The sequence below is a fragment of the Siphateles boraxobius genome, unplaced genomic scaffold (genome assembly GCF_051911475.1).
Source record: "Siphateles boraxobius isolate OS27281-9 unplaced genomic scaffold, OSU_SipBor_1 43, whole genome shotgun sequence".
Taxonomy (NCBI): Eukaryota; Metazoa; Chordata; class Actinopteri; order Cypriniformes; family Leuciscidae; genus Siphateles; species Siphateles boraxobius.
The window spans coordinates 2,272,676-2,292,254 of NW_027509064.1; the positions used below are offsets into that span (position 1 = coordinate 2,272,676).

The window sequence follows — 19,579 nt, forward strand, 5'->3', positions numbered from 1 at the left end:
AATGATCGTTTGTTATTAAATTAGGGGCCGCTCCAAACAGACTTTAAACGTGAACCTGTGATAGACGCTGATGGTGTTCACATGCGCATTAAGAATTTATTCTATAGTTATGTGCGTTTGAATATATGTGCGCAGGTTTGTAATTCCTTACAAACCATGCCTAAACAAACTACTTGTCTTGTCTATAAATTTTGATGCAGAATTTTATTTTATCTTATCACTTTGGGTAGGTACGCGAACCGAAAAATTCCACAACGCTTTATCTGTAGAGTGGTATAGGGATCCTCCATAGGGAGAGGCTAGTTGGCACTTCAGCACTGCATTGTCATCAGGTCCAGGCGAAACTCCTTCGTCAGATCTGGAAACGGCCTGGATCCGGCAGGCTGCGGGAAAACCTCGGGATAAACAAAGACACTAAAATTAGCGTAGATGCCATTTTTCTTATGATGTAACGAGTACATCCTAGTTTCCTAGCTAGCTCCCGCCAAAGACGACAAGAAACTGCTCCGGCGGGAAGCTAAGCTGGGCGCTGGAAGGGGCGTTTTATTAGGAATCCCAATTCGTTGGAAACTCCTCCAACGAGACGTAGAAGTTCCCACGAAAGGGAACGTCTCGGTTACGTATGGTAACCCTCGTTCCCTGAGTAGGGAACGGAGACGTCTCGTCCCGTTGCCATGCTGCTGTACCTTCGTGGAGGACGGACACCGTCTGGCTCCTCAGCGAAAAGCAAATTTGTTTGCGCTTGCTTCCGCTTTATACCCGCACTGGCAGGCGAGGCGCGGAATGCAAATCTTGCATGCCAATATTCATTGGGTCGATTTAGTGCACTTGAAGGCAATTGGTCTCCCTAGCGTGATCCCAATTCGTTGGAAACTCCTCCGACGAGACGTCTCCGTCTTCCCTACTCAGGGAACGAGGGTTACCATACATAACCGAGACTATAACTCCATACATAAACTTCTATTTAGTATGAATGTATGTAGTATGGATGTAATCTGGACGTACTACATTAGACATGTCATCATCATGTGACCTACCAGCGTTAATTATGTTTCTTCACTGCCATTCACAATCCTCTCCTGTGGCCTCATGGGATGGTTAAATGTCCGTCGTATGCACAAGTAGGTAATCCGGGTACTTTTTGCATACACTTTTATGTGCACTGTGAATTGGGTTCAACTTTATCAAGTGGATAAGGGAAGTTTATTTGGACAGACCCTCGGCCCATTGACAGAAGGAGCAAGTCATCTCAACATGTACACTTTAGGCAGATCCATAGACCACACTGCACCATGTTTGTGATGTCACAGCAGATCGAGCTTAATTTACCCCCACAACCCTAGTATACATGGGCTCTGAAGTGTTGCAGTGTTGTGGAGGCTACGTTAAAATGTCAAGCTGCAAGCTACTTTAATTTAAAGAACATTAAACTACAGACAAACCATTACAAAAAGTAGCTACATTTTTTTTTATATATATATATATATATATATATATTTCTCTAGTTCGCCTGCCCATTCAGCCTTAAAGGGGACCTATTATGCAAAATTCACTTTTGCATGGTGTTTGGACATAAATGTGTGATGGCAGTGTGTGTACACAACCACCCTGCAGTGATAAAAATCCACCCACTCCTTTTTTTTAAATCCCCATAAATCATAAGCAGTGTCTCCCAACGACCTGTTTTCAGAATGCGGCTTTAGTGACGTCACTAAAGCCACAGGCCCCGCGAACGAGTGTTGACAGACACTGCCGTTCTAACATAGAACCACCCTGATCGAGGTCACAGCGAGTTGATAGTTGTACACATCCGCCATTGCTGCACTGGAGAGAATGTATCCCAAGTGTTGTCGGTGTTGTGTAGCTGGATGTATTAATCCACATTATAGCTCTATTTATTTACTAGAGTGATAGGCTGATCTGGTCATGGCAGTAATGAAAGTAAGAGCGCACACAATTACTACAGTTCATAGGAGTTGTTTTACGGATATACTGTTTACCAGTTTATTAAGCTCCCCCTGAAAAGGTGTGTATAATATTTGTTTACTGTTAGTTGTAATGAGTGTTTTTTGTACTTCGCTGTGTATGTTGATAATAATGAAAGGGAGAGGGAGAGAGATTATGGATACTACTTTAATGCGGACTTCTTATACAGTGTTTATTCAGCTCTTACAGTGATTTTCTAGAGTGAAATTGACGCTTCATCTATTGTGTGATGTACAATAAACTTCATTGAACTCATCAGTATATTTTTACAACATTTGGACCCAGTCCGCTACAACAGGCTTGTACCAATAGTGGATAAAAGAAAGATGGAAAAACAAGTTATAACCATAATTAAACTAGACTATACCTGTTTATTATCTGGCTCTGTGGGCATTATTATTACCGACTCCGGGTCGAAATGAACACGCTACTGAGAGTTTATGTTTTGATATTATCATTCCGTGAGATGAGATTGTCCTTACACACGTCCTGCGAGCTCCAGAGGCTCCGCCCTCCGCCGGCAGGAACTGCTCATTTGCATTTTAAAGGGATACACACTAAAACTGTGCGTTTTTCTGAGCCTCAAAAAGGGACAATTTAATCATGCTGTAAAAAAATATCTGTTGGTTATTTTGAGCTAAAACTTCACATACTCTGGGGACATCATAAACTTATTTTACATCTTGTGAAAAGGGGCATAATACTGTAGGTCCCCTTTAAAGGTTAAACTGGCCCTCAAGATCACTTTCCTGCCAAGTTTAGCTCCAACCCTGATCAGACATACCTGAACAAAGTAATCAAGGTCTTCAGGATTATTGGACTGCATCCAAAAGCTTAAAAATGCTGCCTTTGGTGTATGCATTCTAAGGTAGGAATCCAATGTAAGCTTCACTTCATGTCTCCTGAGATACCTTCATTTGGGATGTGTTTCCCATACAACGACGTAATTTACTGCTTAACTACCATAGTACCATGCATTGTTGAAGAATTTAACTAGTCACGACTGTGTGGTTTAACCACGTTGGTTAATGGTGTCACACACGTGTGTCACGATTTGGTCTTGTCTCTGTCACGTTTTGGTTTGTTCATGTCATGTTCCATGTATGTCATGTGATTTCCTGTTTGTCACGTGATCCTGCCATGTGTCTTGTCATTGGTTAATTGTCTGTTCATTGTTCACAGGTGTCCCTTGTCTTGTCGTTAGTCTGTGTATTTAAGTGCTCATGTTTGCCATGTGTCTTGGTGACGCTTGACGACGTCCAAACCAAACGAAGAATCTCGATCTCTTGACAAGACCTGACTCCCGCACGATGTCAATGGCTGAGTTGAGAGGAATGAGGTGTGATCCGGGAGGTGCAGGAAGTGAGGTGGATGAAGGAAGTGAGATTGAGGTAGACACAGGTAACGAGGGAAAATCAAACAACGAAGAATGGAGGATAGTGAATCGGAAAAAAATGAAAAGAAAGCAGAGAGAATCTGAAGGAGAAAAAGGAGAGGAAGAACAAAGTTCTGAAATTAAAGTCATTCTGCGATTTCAATCTCCTTGTACATCAAATCCCTTGAAGGTTAGTGATGCAATATATAAATTGGTAGGTGAAGTACGGTTTGTTAAAACTTTAAGAGATGGGAATCTACTGATTATATGTAGTGATAGAGTTCAGCAGCATGGATTAATGAAGTGTAAATCATTGCTTGGGAAGGAGGTTAAACCACAAGTATGGGAAAACAGAAGGAAGGTTATGGGAGTAATATCTGGAGTATCAACTGAGATAACTGAAGAAGAAATCAGGGATAATGTAAGAGGAGTGAAAGTAATGAGAGTTAAACGTTTACCTTTTACAAGAGATGGTGTTAAGGGGCCCAGCTTGTCTGTATTGTTGACTCTAGAGGAAGATAAAATTCCTGAAAGAATCAGAATTGGGTTTGTCAGCTATATAGTAAGACCATATATCGCTCCCCCTATGAGATGCTTTAAATGCCAGCATTTTGGGCATATTGCAGCAGCTTGTAAGAGTAAACTCCGTTGTGCCAAATGCGGAGGGGAACATGAATACGGGAAATGTGAGAGAGGAGCTAAAATCAAGTGTTGTAATTGTGGAGGAGAGCACAGTGCTGCCTACAAAGGATGTGATGCACATAAAAAAGCGGTTCAAATTCAGAATGTGAAGGTAAAAGAAAAACTAACGTACGTTGAGGCAATTAGAAAGGTTAAATCTAATGAGGATAATAGTAGATTAGCACCTGTGATTCAATCCCCAGTTCAAAATTTGCATAAGTGTAGCAATATTACCAAGGATACACTTATAGTGGAGAAGAAAAAGTTTGTAGCATTTATGGTGGAAATCATTAACTGCTCTGCCCAAGCATGTAGCCGAACAGAGAGAATTAAGATAATTGCAAAAGCGGCAGAAAAATATTTTGAAATGGAAGAGATGTCAGTAGAGATCATCAATGCAACAATTAGAATGGGGATATCAGATTCACAATCAACATGTGGTGGTGGAGATTAATAATGATGCTAAGCATTCTACAATGGAATGCGAGGAGTCTAATTGCGAACGGACAATAATTAAAACAGCACATTCAGGAGCAATCTGTCATACCTAACATTATTTGTATTCAGGAATCTTGGCTAAAACCTTCACTTGATTTTATATTGTATGGATATACAGCAGTACGTAAGGATAGAACCCTTGCTATGGGTGGTGGAGTTATAACCTTCATTCAACATGGTGTTAATTATAGAGTTATCAACAGTAGTGAAGAGCTTGAGATAATTATAATTGAAGTATGGGTGAATAAAACAAAAACTAGAATAATACATTTTTATAATCCTTGTAAAAAAATAACTAGAGACATGTTGGAGAGTATATATGATGTGGAAAAATCCAAAGTTATAATATGTGGAGATTTTAATGCAAATAATACCCTGTGGGGAAGTGCTAGAACAGATGGAGATGGGTACATTATTGAGGATTTTATGGATGATAATCAGTTAGTGTGTTTAAATGATGGAAGAGGCACTAGATACGATGTAGCACATGGTGTAGAAACTGCAATAGATCTTACTTTTGTATCACAACAACTAGCAGGTTCTTGCATATGGGATGTGAGAAGTGATAATGCAATGGGTAGTGATCATTATCCTATCTGGGTAAAGATAAGGAGTCAAAATGTTAGTTTTGAAGAAAATTTGTTCCCCTTCAGGGACTACCGCTGCGTGAAATCGCAGTGGGAACGCCCTCAGCGTGACGCGTCTGAAGCATGAATGAAATCAGTCAATGGAGAGAATGAGCGTACGGCGAGTGACGTCATCGACCAGGAAGCTATAAATATCCCCTGAGTACACAATACGCCAGCTTTTAGTTACTTCAGCAGCTCTGTGTGTGTCTGAATCTGTCGATTGTGTTTGTCTGTTTTGTCAGGAGTTTTCACTATATATATTTTATATAAAAAAAACAATATGAGCGAGCAGTATAAGAAGTGTGTTCCCCCCTGTACTCGGTACATCACGGGTGGAGATTCACACGAGCTAAGTGTGGCTTGTTTGGGAGTGCAGCAATGCCCAGTCGGCTCTCGAGGGAGTCGATTGTCAGCATTGCGAGCGTTTTCCCTTGAGAACTCTGCGCTCGCGGCGATCGCTCTTCGAGGAGAGTGATTTGCTGCGAGCTCCCCGAGGCTCGGGTCCCGCTTCTGTTGAGGCAGAGCGGCGGCGCTTGTCTTGGGGCTCGCAGATGGATCTCGCTGGCGACGTTGAGACGGGCTCCGTCCTATCTCAGCTATCTCCGACGAGATCTAGTGCCTCTCACCCGGCTCTGGAAGCACGCGCTGCGGCGGTTACTTCTGCCCGGGTGGAGGCACATGATGATGTTGAATTGAGATTTTCCAGTTCTGAGGAGCTGGATGTCGAAAGTTTATTATCAGAGAAAACTAGTTTATCACATTATACTGCAAATGAAGAAGGTTTGATGGATGTATTATCTCGGGCTGTTGAAAAGCTAAAAAAAATAAAAATAAAAAAATAACAGTATCGAGTGGCCAGCTGATAGACAGGTTTCTAGAATTAAAAGCAATCTAGATGATAGATTTCTGTCTGCACGACCTCAACCTTCTAGCCGGTGCTTACCGTTCTTCCCAGATCTTCATGCTGAGGTTTCAAAGACCTGGGTTAGACCAGTTTCAAGCAGAATTTACACAAATCAGTCCAATGCTTATGGTAACATTGTTGGTGCTAAATCTGCTGGTTATGTGACGATACTGTAGGCGGAGGAGACGCTTGCGAGCTATCTCTCTCCTGCTTCATCGTCTTCACTTAAAGCACCGGCTCTTCCACCAAAAAATAAATAAATAAATATATATATATACCTCTGTGCTGGTGGGGAAGGCTTACTCGGTGGCTCGGCAGGTGGCTGCATGTTTGCATACGATGACTTTTATGCAGGCTTTTCAGGCTGACCTGCTCAAAGGAAATCTGAGGGGGGTCCCCGCCGAGAGAGACTTGCGTTCACCTCCCTTAAGGGTGCCCTGTCTCTCCCGGCGCCCTCAGGGGCCCGTCCTACTAACCCTGCCGAAACAGGGCGTAGAAGGGTCTGGCGAGTGCTTTCCCGAGGGACGCTCGCCGCCTCTAAGGAGGGTTCTAGTGTGTTCAGACCAGTCGTTCCCTGCCGGTGCGCCGTTACAGGGCACTGTGTCTGTCACGCAGAATGTTCAACCAGAGCAAAGGATTTCGTCGAGTTCGTCTTCAAAAAGAGCACAGCAGAAGCGGAGTGTCACGTCTCGTGCCCCCCTGCAGAGAAACTGGAGGGATGAGGCGGGGTGCTCTCCGGCGCGGCCTTCTCGGGGCAGGACTGATCTGAGGACAGTCATTGTCGCCAGAAAGGCCGCGTCGAAAAAGTCCTGACGGGCTGAACGTCAGGACTCTGAGGGTGGTCCCCATCGGGAAAAACTTGAGTTCACCGCACAAAAACACGGTGCCCTGTCTTTCTCGATGCCCTCAGGGGTCTGTTCTACTAACCCTGCCTATACAGGGCGTAGAGAGACTCGGCGAGCGATTTCCCGAGGGACGCTCGCCCCCTCCAAGGAGGGTTGTGGAGTGCTCAGACCAGCTGTTTCCTGCCAGTATGTTACAGGGCGCTGTGTCTGTCACTCGGGATGTTCATCCGGAGGCCAGCCTCGAGAGGCTGGTTCCCTTAGTAGAGTTCCTGGCGGAATGGGTCCCCCACGCAGCAGGGAGTTAGGATACTACTTCATCGAAAAAAAAAAAAAAAATCCTGACGTGCTGAACGTCAGGGTTCTGAGGGTGGTCCCTATCGTGAAAGACCTGAGTTCACTGCACAAGAACACGGTGCCCTGTCTTTTCCGATGCCCTCAGTGGTCTGCTCTACTAACCCTGCCTTCACAGGGCGTAGAGAGACTCGGCGAGCGATTTCCCGAGGGACGCTCGCCCCCTCCGAGGAGGGTTGTGGAGTGCCCAGACCAGCTGTTCCCTGCCAGTACGTTACAGGGCGCTGTGTCTGTCACTGGGGATGTTCAAATCAGATCCGAGGACTGGTTTGTCATGATAGATCTAAAGGACGTTTACTTCCATGTATCTATCCTTCCTCAACACAGGAAGTTCCTGAGGTTCGCTTTCGGGGGCGAAGCGTACCAATATCGGGTTCTTCCGTTCGGCCTAGCACTGTCACCCCGAACATTCACGAATTGTACGGATGCTGCTATAGCCCCGCTGAGGTTACAGGGCATCCGCTTTCTGTACTATATAGACGATTGCTTGATTCTAGCTCAATCGGAACAACAGGCGGTTCGGCACCGAGATGACGTTCTTGCTCATATCAAGTGACTGGGGCTGAGGCTCAACGCCAAAAAGAGTGTTCTTTCTCCATTACAGAGAACCACTTTTCTAGGTGTAGTGTGGGATTCAACGACGATGCAGGCACGATTGTCACCTGCTCGTATTGCTTTGATTCTCGCTGCAGTAGATCAGGTCAAGCTAGGCCAGTCATCCACTGTAAAACAGTTCCAGAGACTGCTAGGTCTCATGGCAGCTGCGTCCAACGTGATACCTCTTGGCCTCTTGCACATGAGACTGTTACAGTGGTGGCTCAGGACCAAGGGATTCTCCCCGAGGGGAAATCCGCTTCGCATGATCGTGAGTTTGCGACGGTGTCATCACGCCCTGATCATGTGGAAAGATCCTTGGTTTCTGTCCCAAGGCCCTGTGTTAGGAGCTCCTTGTCGTCGCGTTATGCTAATGACAGATGCCTCTCTCACGGGTGGGCTCAGGGTCTGTGGGAGGACCATCATCGTCTGTGGCACTTAAACTGCCTAGAGATGTTGGCGGTGTTTCAGGCTCTGAAACACTTCCTCCCAGACCTAAGGGGCCACCAAGCCCCGCTGGGGTTGGATGCGATGGTACATCCGTGGCCGAGGTCACGCTTGTACGCTTTTCCCCCGATCGCTCTGCTCCCAGGAGTTCTGGAGAGGGTTCGCCGGGACGGGCTCAGTCTCCTGCTAATAGCCCCGTTCTGGTCGGCCCGGGTATGGTTTGCGGACCTAGTGTCTCTCCTCAACGGCTCTCCCCTAGAGATACCGATCAGGAGAGATATGCTCTCTCAGGCGAGTGGGTCGATCCTTCACCCCCGTCTAGAGCTATGGAGGCTGTGGGCTTGGCCTCTGAGGGGGCCCAGCTCATAGATTCTGGTCTCTCGGCTGAGGTCGTTGAGACCATCCTCCGATCCAGAGCTCCCTCCACGAGGAAGTTATATGCCGCGAGGTGGAAACTTTTCACCTCTTGGTGTGGAGAGCGCCAGCAGGACCCAGTTAACTGCCCGGTTAGTACAGTCCTGGATTTCCTGCAGGACCGTCTCTCCACAGGGTTATCCCACTCCACACTGAAGGTGTATGTGGCGGCCTTAGCTGCTTACCACACCCCTTCAAGTGGAGGTTCCCTCGGGAAACACCCGCTTATGTCTCGCTTCCTTCGTGTCACCTTGAGGCTGAGGCCTGCAGTTCGCACAAGGGTACCAGCTTGGGATCTGGCCGTCATCTTAGATGGTCTCTCCCTTGCTCCTTTCGAGCCCATCGAGGAAGTTTCGGAAAAGTTTCTTACTCTAAAGACTATCCTTCTCGCTATCTCATCTCTAAAAAGAATTGGAGATATTCAAGCACTTTCGGTGGCTCCCTCGTGCCTGGAATTTGCTCCTGGTTGGTTAAGGCCTTTCTCTTTCCGAGACCAGGTTATGTTCATAAGGTTCCAACTGTTTCAGTTAGACCTATAGTTCTGCAGGTTTTCTGTCCTCCGCCTTTTCTGACGTCAGACCAGGAGAAAATTAATTTGCTGTGCCCAGTTTGGGTTTTGATGCTTACGTCCACAGAGCTGCCCTGTGGAGGAGATCGGAACAACTGTTCGTCTGTTTGGGTCACCTAAGAAAGGGTGTCCTGCATCTAGAAAAAGGATGAGCAAGTGGGTGGTCGAGGCCATCCCACTTGCTTATGGTTCGGCCCATCAGCCTTCACCTTTGGCTGTAAGGGCTCATTCCACCCGGAGTATGGCTGCTTCTACAGCTCTTCTTTCAGGAGCTTCTCTTCAGGACGTTTGTGATGCGGCAGGCTGGTCCTCACCGCACACTTTCGTTAGATTTTATTCCCTCGATCTTAGCTCCACTCCCGGGGCTCAGGTTCTCTCGTCGGTTTGTGTCTCCTAATGACACACGACGGGGATTTGGTCGTATGGGGATGTGGGTATTGCGTTCCCACTGCGATTTCACGCAGCGGTAGTCCCTGAAGGGGAACGTCCCGGGTTACGTATGTAACCCTAGTTCCCCGAAGGGACGGACGCTGCGTGTCCTGCCATACTCTCGGCATCCCCTTGGGTCGCTGCTTCAGTAACTTTTAAGCTGGCGTATTGTGTACTCAGGGGATATTTATAGCTTCCTGGTCGATGACGTCACTCGCCGTACGCTCATTCTCTCCATTGACTGATTTCATTCATGCTTCAGACGCGTCACGCTGAGGGCGTTCCCACTGCGATTTCACGCAGCGTCCGTCCCTTCGGGGAACTAGGGTTACATACGTAACCCGGGACGATTCCAAGATGGAGAATGAAAGAGGTCAATTGGGGACTGTATAATTTTAAAACAAGCAGCAAATTAATTGAAATGATGCCAAATTTGAGTGAAGACATTGAGGAATTAAACAATTTGATTATTAACATAATGCATAAGTCAGCTGAGGAAACAATAGGTAAAACATCTGGAGCAAAGAAGAAGAAAATGATACCATGGTGGTCTGATGAGTGTAGAGAGGCTGTTAAAAACAGGAATAAAGCTTTTAAAGGTGTTAAATCTAATCATTCATTTGATAAATTATTGGAGTACAAAAGAACACAAGCTAAAACTAAAAGAATTATAAAAGAAACTAAAAGGAAATACTGGAGAGATTTCTGTAGTAATATTGGGACAGGAATTAAAATAAATGATTTATGGGGAATGGTTAGAAAGATGGGTGGCATAAGAAGGGACTTTTCACTACCAGTATTAATAGATAGTGGTATTGAGGCAGTAACTAGTAGAGAAAAAGCTGAGATGCTCGCAAAATCTTTTGTAAAAATACATAGTTCAAAGAACCTTTCTAGTGAAGAGCTAGATATAAGAATGAGGATCATGGAAGATAATAAAGATATGCTGGGGATGAAAGTGGTGGGGGAGAACTCACTAGATGCAGATTTTACATTGTTTGAACTAAAAAGAGCATTGATTGGTGTAAAAAATACCTCACCAAGGAGAGACGGGATATGCTATAAAATGATTGAAGAAATATCTGATGTGGCAAAAAATGTGATACTGGTGTTATATAATAAAATTTGGGAGCGAGGGAAATTACCCACTGGGTGGAAACATTCAGTAATAGTCCCTATAGGGAAACCAGGAAAGGATAAAACGAATGTCAAAAGCTACAGACCAATAGCGTTAACGTCTAATTTATGTAAACTCATGGAGAGGATGATTACTAAAAGGTTAGGGCACACATTAGAAAGCAGAGGGCTGATCACACCATACCAGAGTGGTTTTCGTACTGGAAGAACAACTATGGATCCTGTAGTCTGCCTAGAGAATGAGATACGTAAAGCACAAGTTAATAAAGAATCTGTTTTGGCAATATTTTTTGATATAGAGAAGGCTTATGACATGCTTTGGAAAGAAGGACTTTTAATTAAGTTGAATAAAATGGAAATAGGTGGTAAAATGTTTAACTGGATTAAAGATTTTTTTAAAGGATAGAACCATAGAGGTAAGGATAGGATCAGAGTTATCAAGTACATACACAATAGATGGGTAGAAGAAGTGAAGCCATATAAATCGGTTATTTGTTCAGACTCTATGTCCTCCTTAACTAGCATCCAGACTGGGAAATCTGAATGCAGGCAGGATCTTTTAGTTCATCAGATATTATTCAGAATAAAGCAACAGAAGCTAATAACACAGTTCACTTGGGTTCCAGCGCACACAGGTATTGAGGGGAATGAGAAGGCAGACGAGTTGGCAAAAGAAGCACTTAAAGCAGAACAAGTAGAAATACAAGTACCACTCAGCAAATCAGAAATTAAAACAATAATTAAAGATGGTATTCATAAACTCTGGTAGGATAAATGGGATAAGGGGGAAAAAGGTAGGCATTTATATAGTATTCAACAAAATGTGACAGTTAAAAAAATGAGTTCATTATCACGACAAGAGGAAACATGGTTCACTAGGCTAAGGTTAGGACATACAGGACTGAACAGCAACCTACATATAATAGGGAAACATGAGACAGGAATGTGCCCATATTGTACGGAAACTGAAACTGTGAAGCATGTACTTTTGACATGTAGGCAGTACCTTGAAGAGAGAGAAAAAATTAAGAGGGTAACAAAGAAGTCTGTTAATTTAAGCAACCTGTTGAAACTACCAGGAACACACTCTACGATAAAAGCAGTGATAGAATTTCTTAAAAAAACACAGTTAGCAAGACTTTAGTGTTTTTTTTTTTTTTTTTTTAAATAATTATTATTTTTTTTTTTATATGGAGGTTGAGTTGAGGTTGAAGCTGGAGGAGCTAAACACGTAGCGCCAGCTGAAGCTTGGGCTCTGGTTCCAATTTTTTTTTTTTTTTTTTTTTTTTTTTTTCACGTCCCAATGTGATCACACCTTATTCCAGTAGATGGCGGTAATGCACATAGATTGCAAACTGCCAATAAAAGTCACAGAAGAAGAAGATGTGTCTTGGTCATGTATTGTTTCCTGTTGTCCACTGTTTGTAAGTCTACGTTTATGCTCATGTCTTGATTTTGAGTTTTTCATGCCACGCCATGTTTTTGTTTCATGTTTGGTCTTCTTTGAAAAAAGCTGCACTTGGGTTCTCTCCACAACTTGCCTCCAGTGGATCCTTACAACGTGGTAGAGAAATAACTTATTTTACTGAATCTGTTTGAGATCAAATTAATGCTAGATGTTTTGCTATAAATTACAGGACTATTTCTCATTTTTCTTTATTAAATAGGCTAGGCCTTATATACTAGAGCATGTACGCTCGTGCACTCTTTAAAAAGGATGCTTTAAATCTCTTAAACTAAAAGATGTAAATGACATTTGTATGTATTCCAAATAGAAGATACAGATTGTACTGAATGTCAGCTTGCTTATTTTGCTCAAGATAAGGATTTGAGTCCACGTTATACAAACAAGAAACTATGCTTCTAACCACAGCTTGAGAGCTGTCATTCCAACCACACAACTTTGTGATGCTGTTTGCAAATGTTTGTTATAACTATGTTTTCGGGAAGCACAGACTCGCGAACTATGCTGATAATGACAGAAGTCGCGACCGTGGTTGGCTAACAAAGCTTTCAGGAAACGGACTGCTGATTGATTTTTGAAGGCAGCATAGATGTAGCATACTTCGCTGCCTTTGATATCCCACAATCCTGTGCATTCTGTGACAGTTAAGCTAAAAAATAAAGAGCTAAAATAAAGATCTGCATCTAAAAGTTGCAGTTAGTGGTCAGTTTGTGTGAAAATGTATGTTTTTTACCAAAGTTTTCCATTTTTTTGTCATTTCTTGCGAGAAATTTAAATATTCACTTAGTTATCACCAAAGCTCTATCTATTCTGCTGAATATCATTAAACCGTTAGGCTGCCTCAGAAGTCTAAAATCAGTTTCATGAGGTACTTTATTAAGTGTGCAAACACTGCCTGCAATGTCATTGCCTGATAGGACAGTACGGCAAATCAGCTGCTTAACTTTTTGGATTCAGCTTTAAGCCAGGTGCACACTGTGCGATTTTAGCCTCGATTTGGGCGTCTGAGACAAATTTTGCAAATCCTAAAAGATTCCTCTGATCCTAGGCTAAATCTGAAGTCTTTGATCGATGGTTTGACATGTTCACCGACAGCTGATTAATGACCGCTGCGATCAAATTTGACCTCAGACGAAATTCTGGCAGTGTCAGATTCGACTCACAGTTCTGCAGTGTGACTTCTCCTACGACGGCCATTAAATTGTCTTTGTTTTTCAAGAAAAGCCATGACCAAAATGAACGTTAGATATTTCTTTGTAGCCACAATTTCAAACCCACGTGTAATGCAGCTCACTGTGAACGTACGTGTCATTGATTGATGATGTTAAACTTCGGACAACTTCTCTTGCGTGCTTCCGTTTTAAACGCGTCTTGACTGTCGTACAGTCTGACATTAATGACAACTAAGATCTTACAGTATGATATGACTTACAGCGAGGATCATGTTCGTACAGTCTAACAGGCAACAATCCTAAAGGACTTTAATAAATCGCACAGTGTGCATCCGGCTTTAGAACGATACAGACAGGTGAGTTTGATCAGGGTTAGAGCTAAACTGTACAGGATAGTGGCTCTTGAAGGCCAGAGTTTAGAACCTCTTATTTTAATTAACTTTGTGAACAAATCATATGGGTTTGAAAAATGAGGGAAGTGTCAATGATGACAAAATTAAAAAAAATAGGTGAATTATCCAATTTTTTAAACCTGCTCTACTGTCTGTCTTGCATGAGAGGAAAATGTGTGGAATATAAAAAAAAGATGAAATCAGGGAGAGAAAGAACAAATTGCTGACTAAAAATACTTCCTTCTGCAAGGTCAGTGTGATGATGTGATTGGAGCATTGAAGTCACTGCTGCCTCTCTCTTTGCGTCAAACAGAAATCGAGCAAAACAGAAGAGTTGTTGTACTGTCACAGTGACTCTACAGATAAATTCATGATGCTTTCAGCATTCCTTCAAATCTGTGAACAGAGATAACGCTTTGCTCATAGTGTACCTCATCTTGAAACTTGTTCCTCTTCAAGTGAACTGTTTATAGAAGTAATCCAACCATGTTTTTTTTTTTTTACTTTGTTTTGACTGAATGTAATAGGTGCAATGCAAACCCAGTGGTGCCAGCGTCAGCTTTTCAATGATGAGAATTGAATCCCTCAGTGTTGGTTGGTCGTCGTCCGTGTATGGTTGTTTACCCTGAAGTCCTGGAGAGTTTCCTTTGTTTCTGTCTGTTCCTGTAAGTTGACTTTGTAAATAAATCAACTATACTTCAGTTCCTGTGTCCTCGTCTTCAGCTACTTGCACACAACCTGACAGAACGACCAACCCTAAAGAAAAGTAAAAAGGAAGATGGAGATCTGGAAGCAAGCCTATGTGGGAACCCGCCAAGCTGTGTTCCGTGGGAACCGTGGAGGTCACAGGGGAGGATATGGGCGATATAGTCCAGTTAAACCAGAACCAGTCATCTGCACAGTCAAGTTTATTTACGAGTTTAATGACTTCACCAATCTCCCTCCTCTCATCGGTGCAGAAGAGCCAGAGCCAGTCTTCGAGCAAGAGCCAGAGCCAGTGTCTACTGATCCTGCGCCAGTCCTGTCCAGCCCCGAGTTTCCTTTGCCACTGGTCCTGCTTAGCTTAAAGCCCTCTTCGCCGCTGGTTCCGTCCAGCACCAAGCCCTCTTCGCCGCTGGTTCCGTCCAGCACCAAGCCCTCTTCGCCGCTGGTTCCGTCCAGCACAAAGCCCTCTTCGCCGCTGGTCCCGTCCTATTCCGAGTCCCATGATGTGCTGGTCCGGTCCAGTTCCGAGTCCCATGATGTGCTGGTCCGGTCCAGTTCCGAGTCCCATGATGTGCTGGTCCGGTCCAGTTCCGAGTCCCATGATGTGCTGGTCCGGTCCAGTTCCGAGTCCCATGATGTGCTGGCCCCGTCCAGTTCCGAGTCCCATGATGTTCTGGCCCCGTCCGGTCCTGCGCCAGAGCCCGTCCGGTCCTGCGCCAGAGCCCGTCCGGTCCTGCGCCAGAGCCCGTCCGGTCCTGCGCCAGAGCCCGTCCGGTCCTGCGCCAGAGCCCGTCCGGTCCTGCGCCAGAGCCCGTCCGGTCCTGCGCCAGAGCCCGTCCGGTCCTGCGCCAGAGCCCGTCCGGTCCTGCGCCAGAGCCCGTCCGGTCCTGCGCCAGAGCCCGTTGATCCTGCGCCGACAGCTCCGCCCTGGATGCCCGTTGATCCTGCGCCGACAGCTCCGCCCTGGACGCCCGTTGATCCTCCGCCAGAGCCCGGATCAACGGGCTCTGCCGCCCAAAGGGTCCTCACCGTCATGGCCGCCCTGGAGGGTCCCACAGCTCCGCCCTGGAGGGTCCCACAGCTCCGCCCTGGAGGGTCCCACAGCTCCGCCCTGGAGGGTCCCACAGCTCCGCCCTGGAGGGTCCCACAGCCTACTCCGCCGTTGCCACGCCCACAGCCTGCTCTGCCGTTGCCACGCCCACAGCCTGCTCCGCCGTTGCCACGCCCACAGCCTGCTCCGCCGTTGCCACGCCCACAGCCTGCTCCGCCCTGGCCACGCCCACAGCCTTCTCCGCCAGGGCCACGTCCACAGCCTATTCCACCCCGGTTCCCCGAGCTACCAGCTCCGCCCTGGAGGGTTCCCGCTTCTGTGTAACCGCGCCTACAGCCTACAGGGCGCCCACCCTATGCACCTACTGGGAGGGGGGAGGTACTGTCATGTTTCAATGTGTTTAAGTTCTGTTTTGTGATCTGGTTTCCCCCTGTCTTTGTGATTTTGGTTTAGTCTTGTTAGTTTTTCCCGCTCCTCGTTTGTGTTCAGTTGCTTCACCTGTGTTCAGTTAATTATCCCATTAGTCCCAGTTCTTTTAAGCCCTGTGTTTTCCCTCAGTGTTGGTTGGTCGTCCGTTTATGGTTGTTTACCCTGAAGTCCCGGAGAGTTTCCTTTGTTTCTGTCTGTTCCTGTAAGTTGACTTTGTAAATAAATCAACTATACTTCAGTTCCCGTGTCCTCGTCTTTAGCCACCTGCACGCAACCTGACACTGTGGGACCTTTTTTTTTAAAAATAAATGAATACGTTTATTCATCAAGGATACATAGATTGCCAAAAAGAGACACACACACACACACACAAAAATAAAGTAAAGACATTTGTAATATTATAAAAGATTTCTATTTCAAACAAATGCTGTCTTTCTAATCATCAGATAATTTAGAAAAGAAAATGTATAACAGTTTCCAAAAAATATTAAGCAGCACAATGTTTTTTTTTTTTTTTTACATTGATAATAATGAGAAATTTAACAACAAATCAGATATTTGGACTGAAGGATCTGGAGAGATTATGTATGGAGGTATGGTCTCTGATCTATTGTCGTTGTCCAAACTCATCAGGCATTATAGGAGAAAACTCAGAGCTGTTATCTTGGCAAAAGGAGGTAAAAAGTATTTAATAACAGGGAGCCAATAATTATGGCCAATGTGTTTTGTCGAAAAACATTTATTTCATAATGTGATTATCTAGATTTGATAATGAGACTGAAGGTCAATACCAGGTATTTCAGTTGTATGGAATCCCAGAGAACATGGGAATATCTTAAATTATAAAATTTCAATTAGTACATCATTACATAACACAGTAGGCTATCAGAAGCACTTGGTTTTAACAGTGCCGATCCATGTGAGTGTTGAGTGGAGCATAATGGACAACTGAGGAATTGTGGGGGAGTCCTGAAGTGCTAGTGTGACTCATTCACTGCACCCTTTCACTTCTGAGGTACAGCTCCATCCTTCCCCATAAGACATCACCCACTCACTGTCTGGAAGAGTGTATCAACACACAAACCCCCAGAGGTAAATCCACACTCACACAGATACACACTCAAGTGTGTTGAAGTCCGCAGGTATTTTGTACCACCCACGCAGTGAAGCTCTGAGTCATAACACTGGCCAATGACAGAGCGGGGAATTTATGATGCAAGCAAGCGTGCTGACTCAGGCATGCAAATGTGTGCCTGCACTAAGCTCTCAGAAAATACAGCTGCGGAACTCGTGAGACACATTTATACACACATACGCCCTCGCCCATACATAAACACTAATGTAAATACTCATCCACAGTGAGAATCACACATTACCATTACAAAGCTCACAAACAAACACAAACACATATTGGTATTTCTGTCATTACAAAGACTTTCCATTTGACTTCTATTTTTTTTTATACCGAGCAAATGGTATTTTCTGTCACTACTCCTAAACCTAACCATCACTGAAACATGTTTGCATTTTTTTATTTCCTTTAGGACATTGTTTAGTATGTTGCACACACACACAATTTTTTTTTTATTTGCAAATTTGTATTTTGGGATTCAAATTTTACATTGGTATGTTGGGTTTCCATGTTGTATGATGACTTTCTATAGACATAATGATTTTTATTCTGTACAAACTGTATATGTTATCCCCTAAACCTACCAATCACTGAAAACTTTCTGCATTTTTACATTTTCAAAATACTACTTAGTATGATGTATAGGGATGGGAATTGATAAGAATTTAACGATTCCGATTCCATTATCGATATTGCTTGTCGATTCGATTCCTCACCGATTCTCTTATCGATTCTAATTGGGTGAGGGAATAAGTACAAATGTGTTTGTTTGTATTAACTCGCTTTAATATCTGATCAGAAGACACAGCACAGAGTATTAGTGGTTTGAACCTACACTGCATGGTCTCATGGTTCGGTTCGATTACGATTATCATGTCATCGATTCAGTTCAATTCGATATCTTGATGAATTACGCACTGCATCCAATTTTCAATTTTACTTCAAAAGTGATGTGTGCGTGCGCACGCGCGTGTGTGTGTGTGTTCGCCTATTCGGGAAGTCGCAGTGACAGAAACAGTGACATTCCAGTTAAAGTTTCATGGGACTAAAGTCTGTTTATGCCATTAAGAAAATGAAATTCTGTCAAATCAATTTTGTTTTAAAGAAATGTTAATTTAAAAGCAGCACTCATTCATCAGTGTATAATGTTACCCTGAGACGCGCGCATCCGTCAACGAGTCCGTTGTTGAAGACGATCATCCATTTATAATCACGCGTAACAACACAGAATACTTGTAATTTGACCATCTTGTGCGGATACCTAAATCAGATAACATTAGGGCGGGTGGATGATTTGTTTTTGGCTGCGGATCCGGGTGATATAGGAGCTCATGCTTACTCTAAAGCAGTCAGACTCTGCAGGCGTTATAACAACTCGAGTGAACAAGGCTAACGTGGTATTTCAAGTTAGTGGTATTACCTCCTGCATATTCTATTTGTGCGTGACAGGAGCGCACACGCACTGTCTCTTCTCCAGGTCGTGCTTACCAGGTTGTTCATAAAAGCCGAAATGTGCCCAGATGTAGGCTTTTAAAGTAGTTGGAGCATTTTTAATTACTCACACTCGCGTCAAATGATTTGCATGCTGTGTGGCCAAATGTTTCTGCATATTGGAAGTAGTTCCCTTTGACGAAATTGAAATTTTACAAGTGTTGCAAGTGACCGCATTGTCGTCTTTTCGCGTGAAATATAACCAAAACAACGTAGCGCGTGTGTGACGTCATGACACATTTGCAACGAGCGGAACCGATAAGAGGAATCGTTAAGCAAGCATGCTAACGATTCCAAGGACTCGGTTCACTGGGCACCGGTTCTGAAGAAGAACCGGTTCTCGATTCCCATCCCTAATGATGTATCAGCTGTTTTCCTGATAGGGAACAAAAAATTGGGACATCTTTGTGGGGACACCCGCCACCGAGCCAGAGCCAATGATTGCCACAGACCCCGAGCACAGATGGCCCCTTACCCCACCCACCAATGTCACAGAGCCCACCGCAAAACTAGAACCTGAGCTAGAGCCCACCGCGAGTCAAATGCCAGAGCCAGCGCCTAACATCGACCTGGCATATGATGGATTAGGTCAGTCCAAAGCCAAAGCCCTACTCATCCAGGAGCCTGAGCTGTCATGTCTGATCAGGTGCGAGAGCTGGCACCCATTACTGTCTCAGTGGGGATTCTAGTGAAATTTGACAGTGTGGAGTTAGATTCCATCCATGCCCCTTTCCCCTGATGAACAGTGGCTGCCTACAAGCATGGTCAATATAATGGACGCCCTTGTTCCCTCCTATTCCCAAGCCAAGTTTCCTTCATCACTGCTGATCCGCCCAGCCCCAAGTCTCCTGTGTCTCCATTGTTCCTGCCCAGCTCCATGTCTA

The 19,579-nt window shown here is 44.5% G+C and overlaps 1 protein-coding gene and 1 long non-coding RNA gene across 2 annotated transcripts in view; both read left to right on the forward strand.

Moving 5' to 3' along the window:
• The window catches only part of LOC143708789 (uncharacterized), a 686,037-nt gene that overhangs the window by 474,856 nt on the left and 191,602 nt on the right, over nt 1-19,579 (forward strand). The window lies entirely within an intron of this gene.
• On the forward strand, nt 12,229-19,384 carry LOC143708813 (uncharacterized). The gene is made up of 3 exons (XM_077200141.1): nt 12,229-12,282; nt 14,415-15,664; nt 19,079-19,384. The coding sequence occupies exons 2-3, from the start codon at nt 14,666-14,668 to the stop codon at nt 19,382-19,384; spliced, it is 1,305 nt and encodes a 434-aa protein (XP_077056256.1). The 5' UTR covers nt 12,229-12,282; nt 14,415-14,665.

Bases quoted from the DNA above. Each gene is read 5' to 3' on its own strand.
- LOC143708813 (XM_077200141.1), top strand. From the start codon at position 14,666: ATGGAGATCTGGAAGCAAGCCTATGTGGGAACCCGCCAAGCTGTGTTC. The intron at 15,665-19,078 runs GTCCCACAGCTC...TTTTCCTGATAG, and splicing joins CCACAGCTCCGCCCTGGAGG to GGAACAAAAAATTGGGACAT.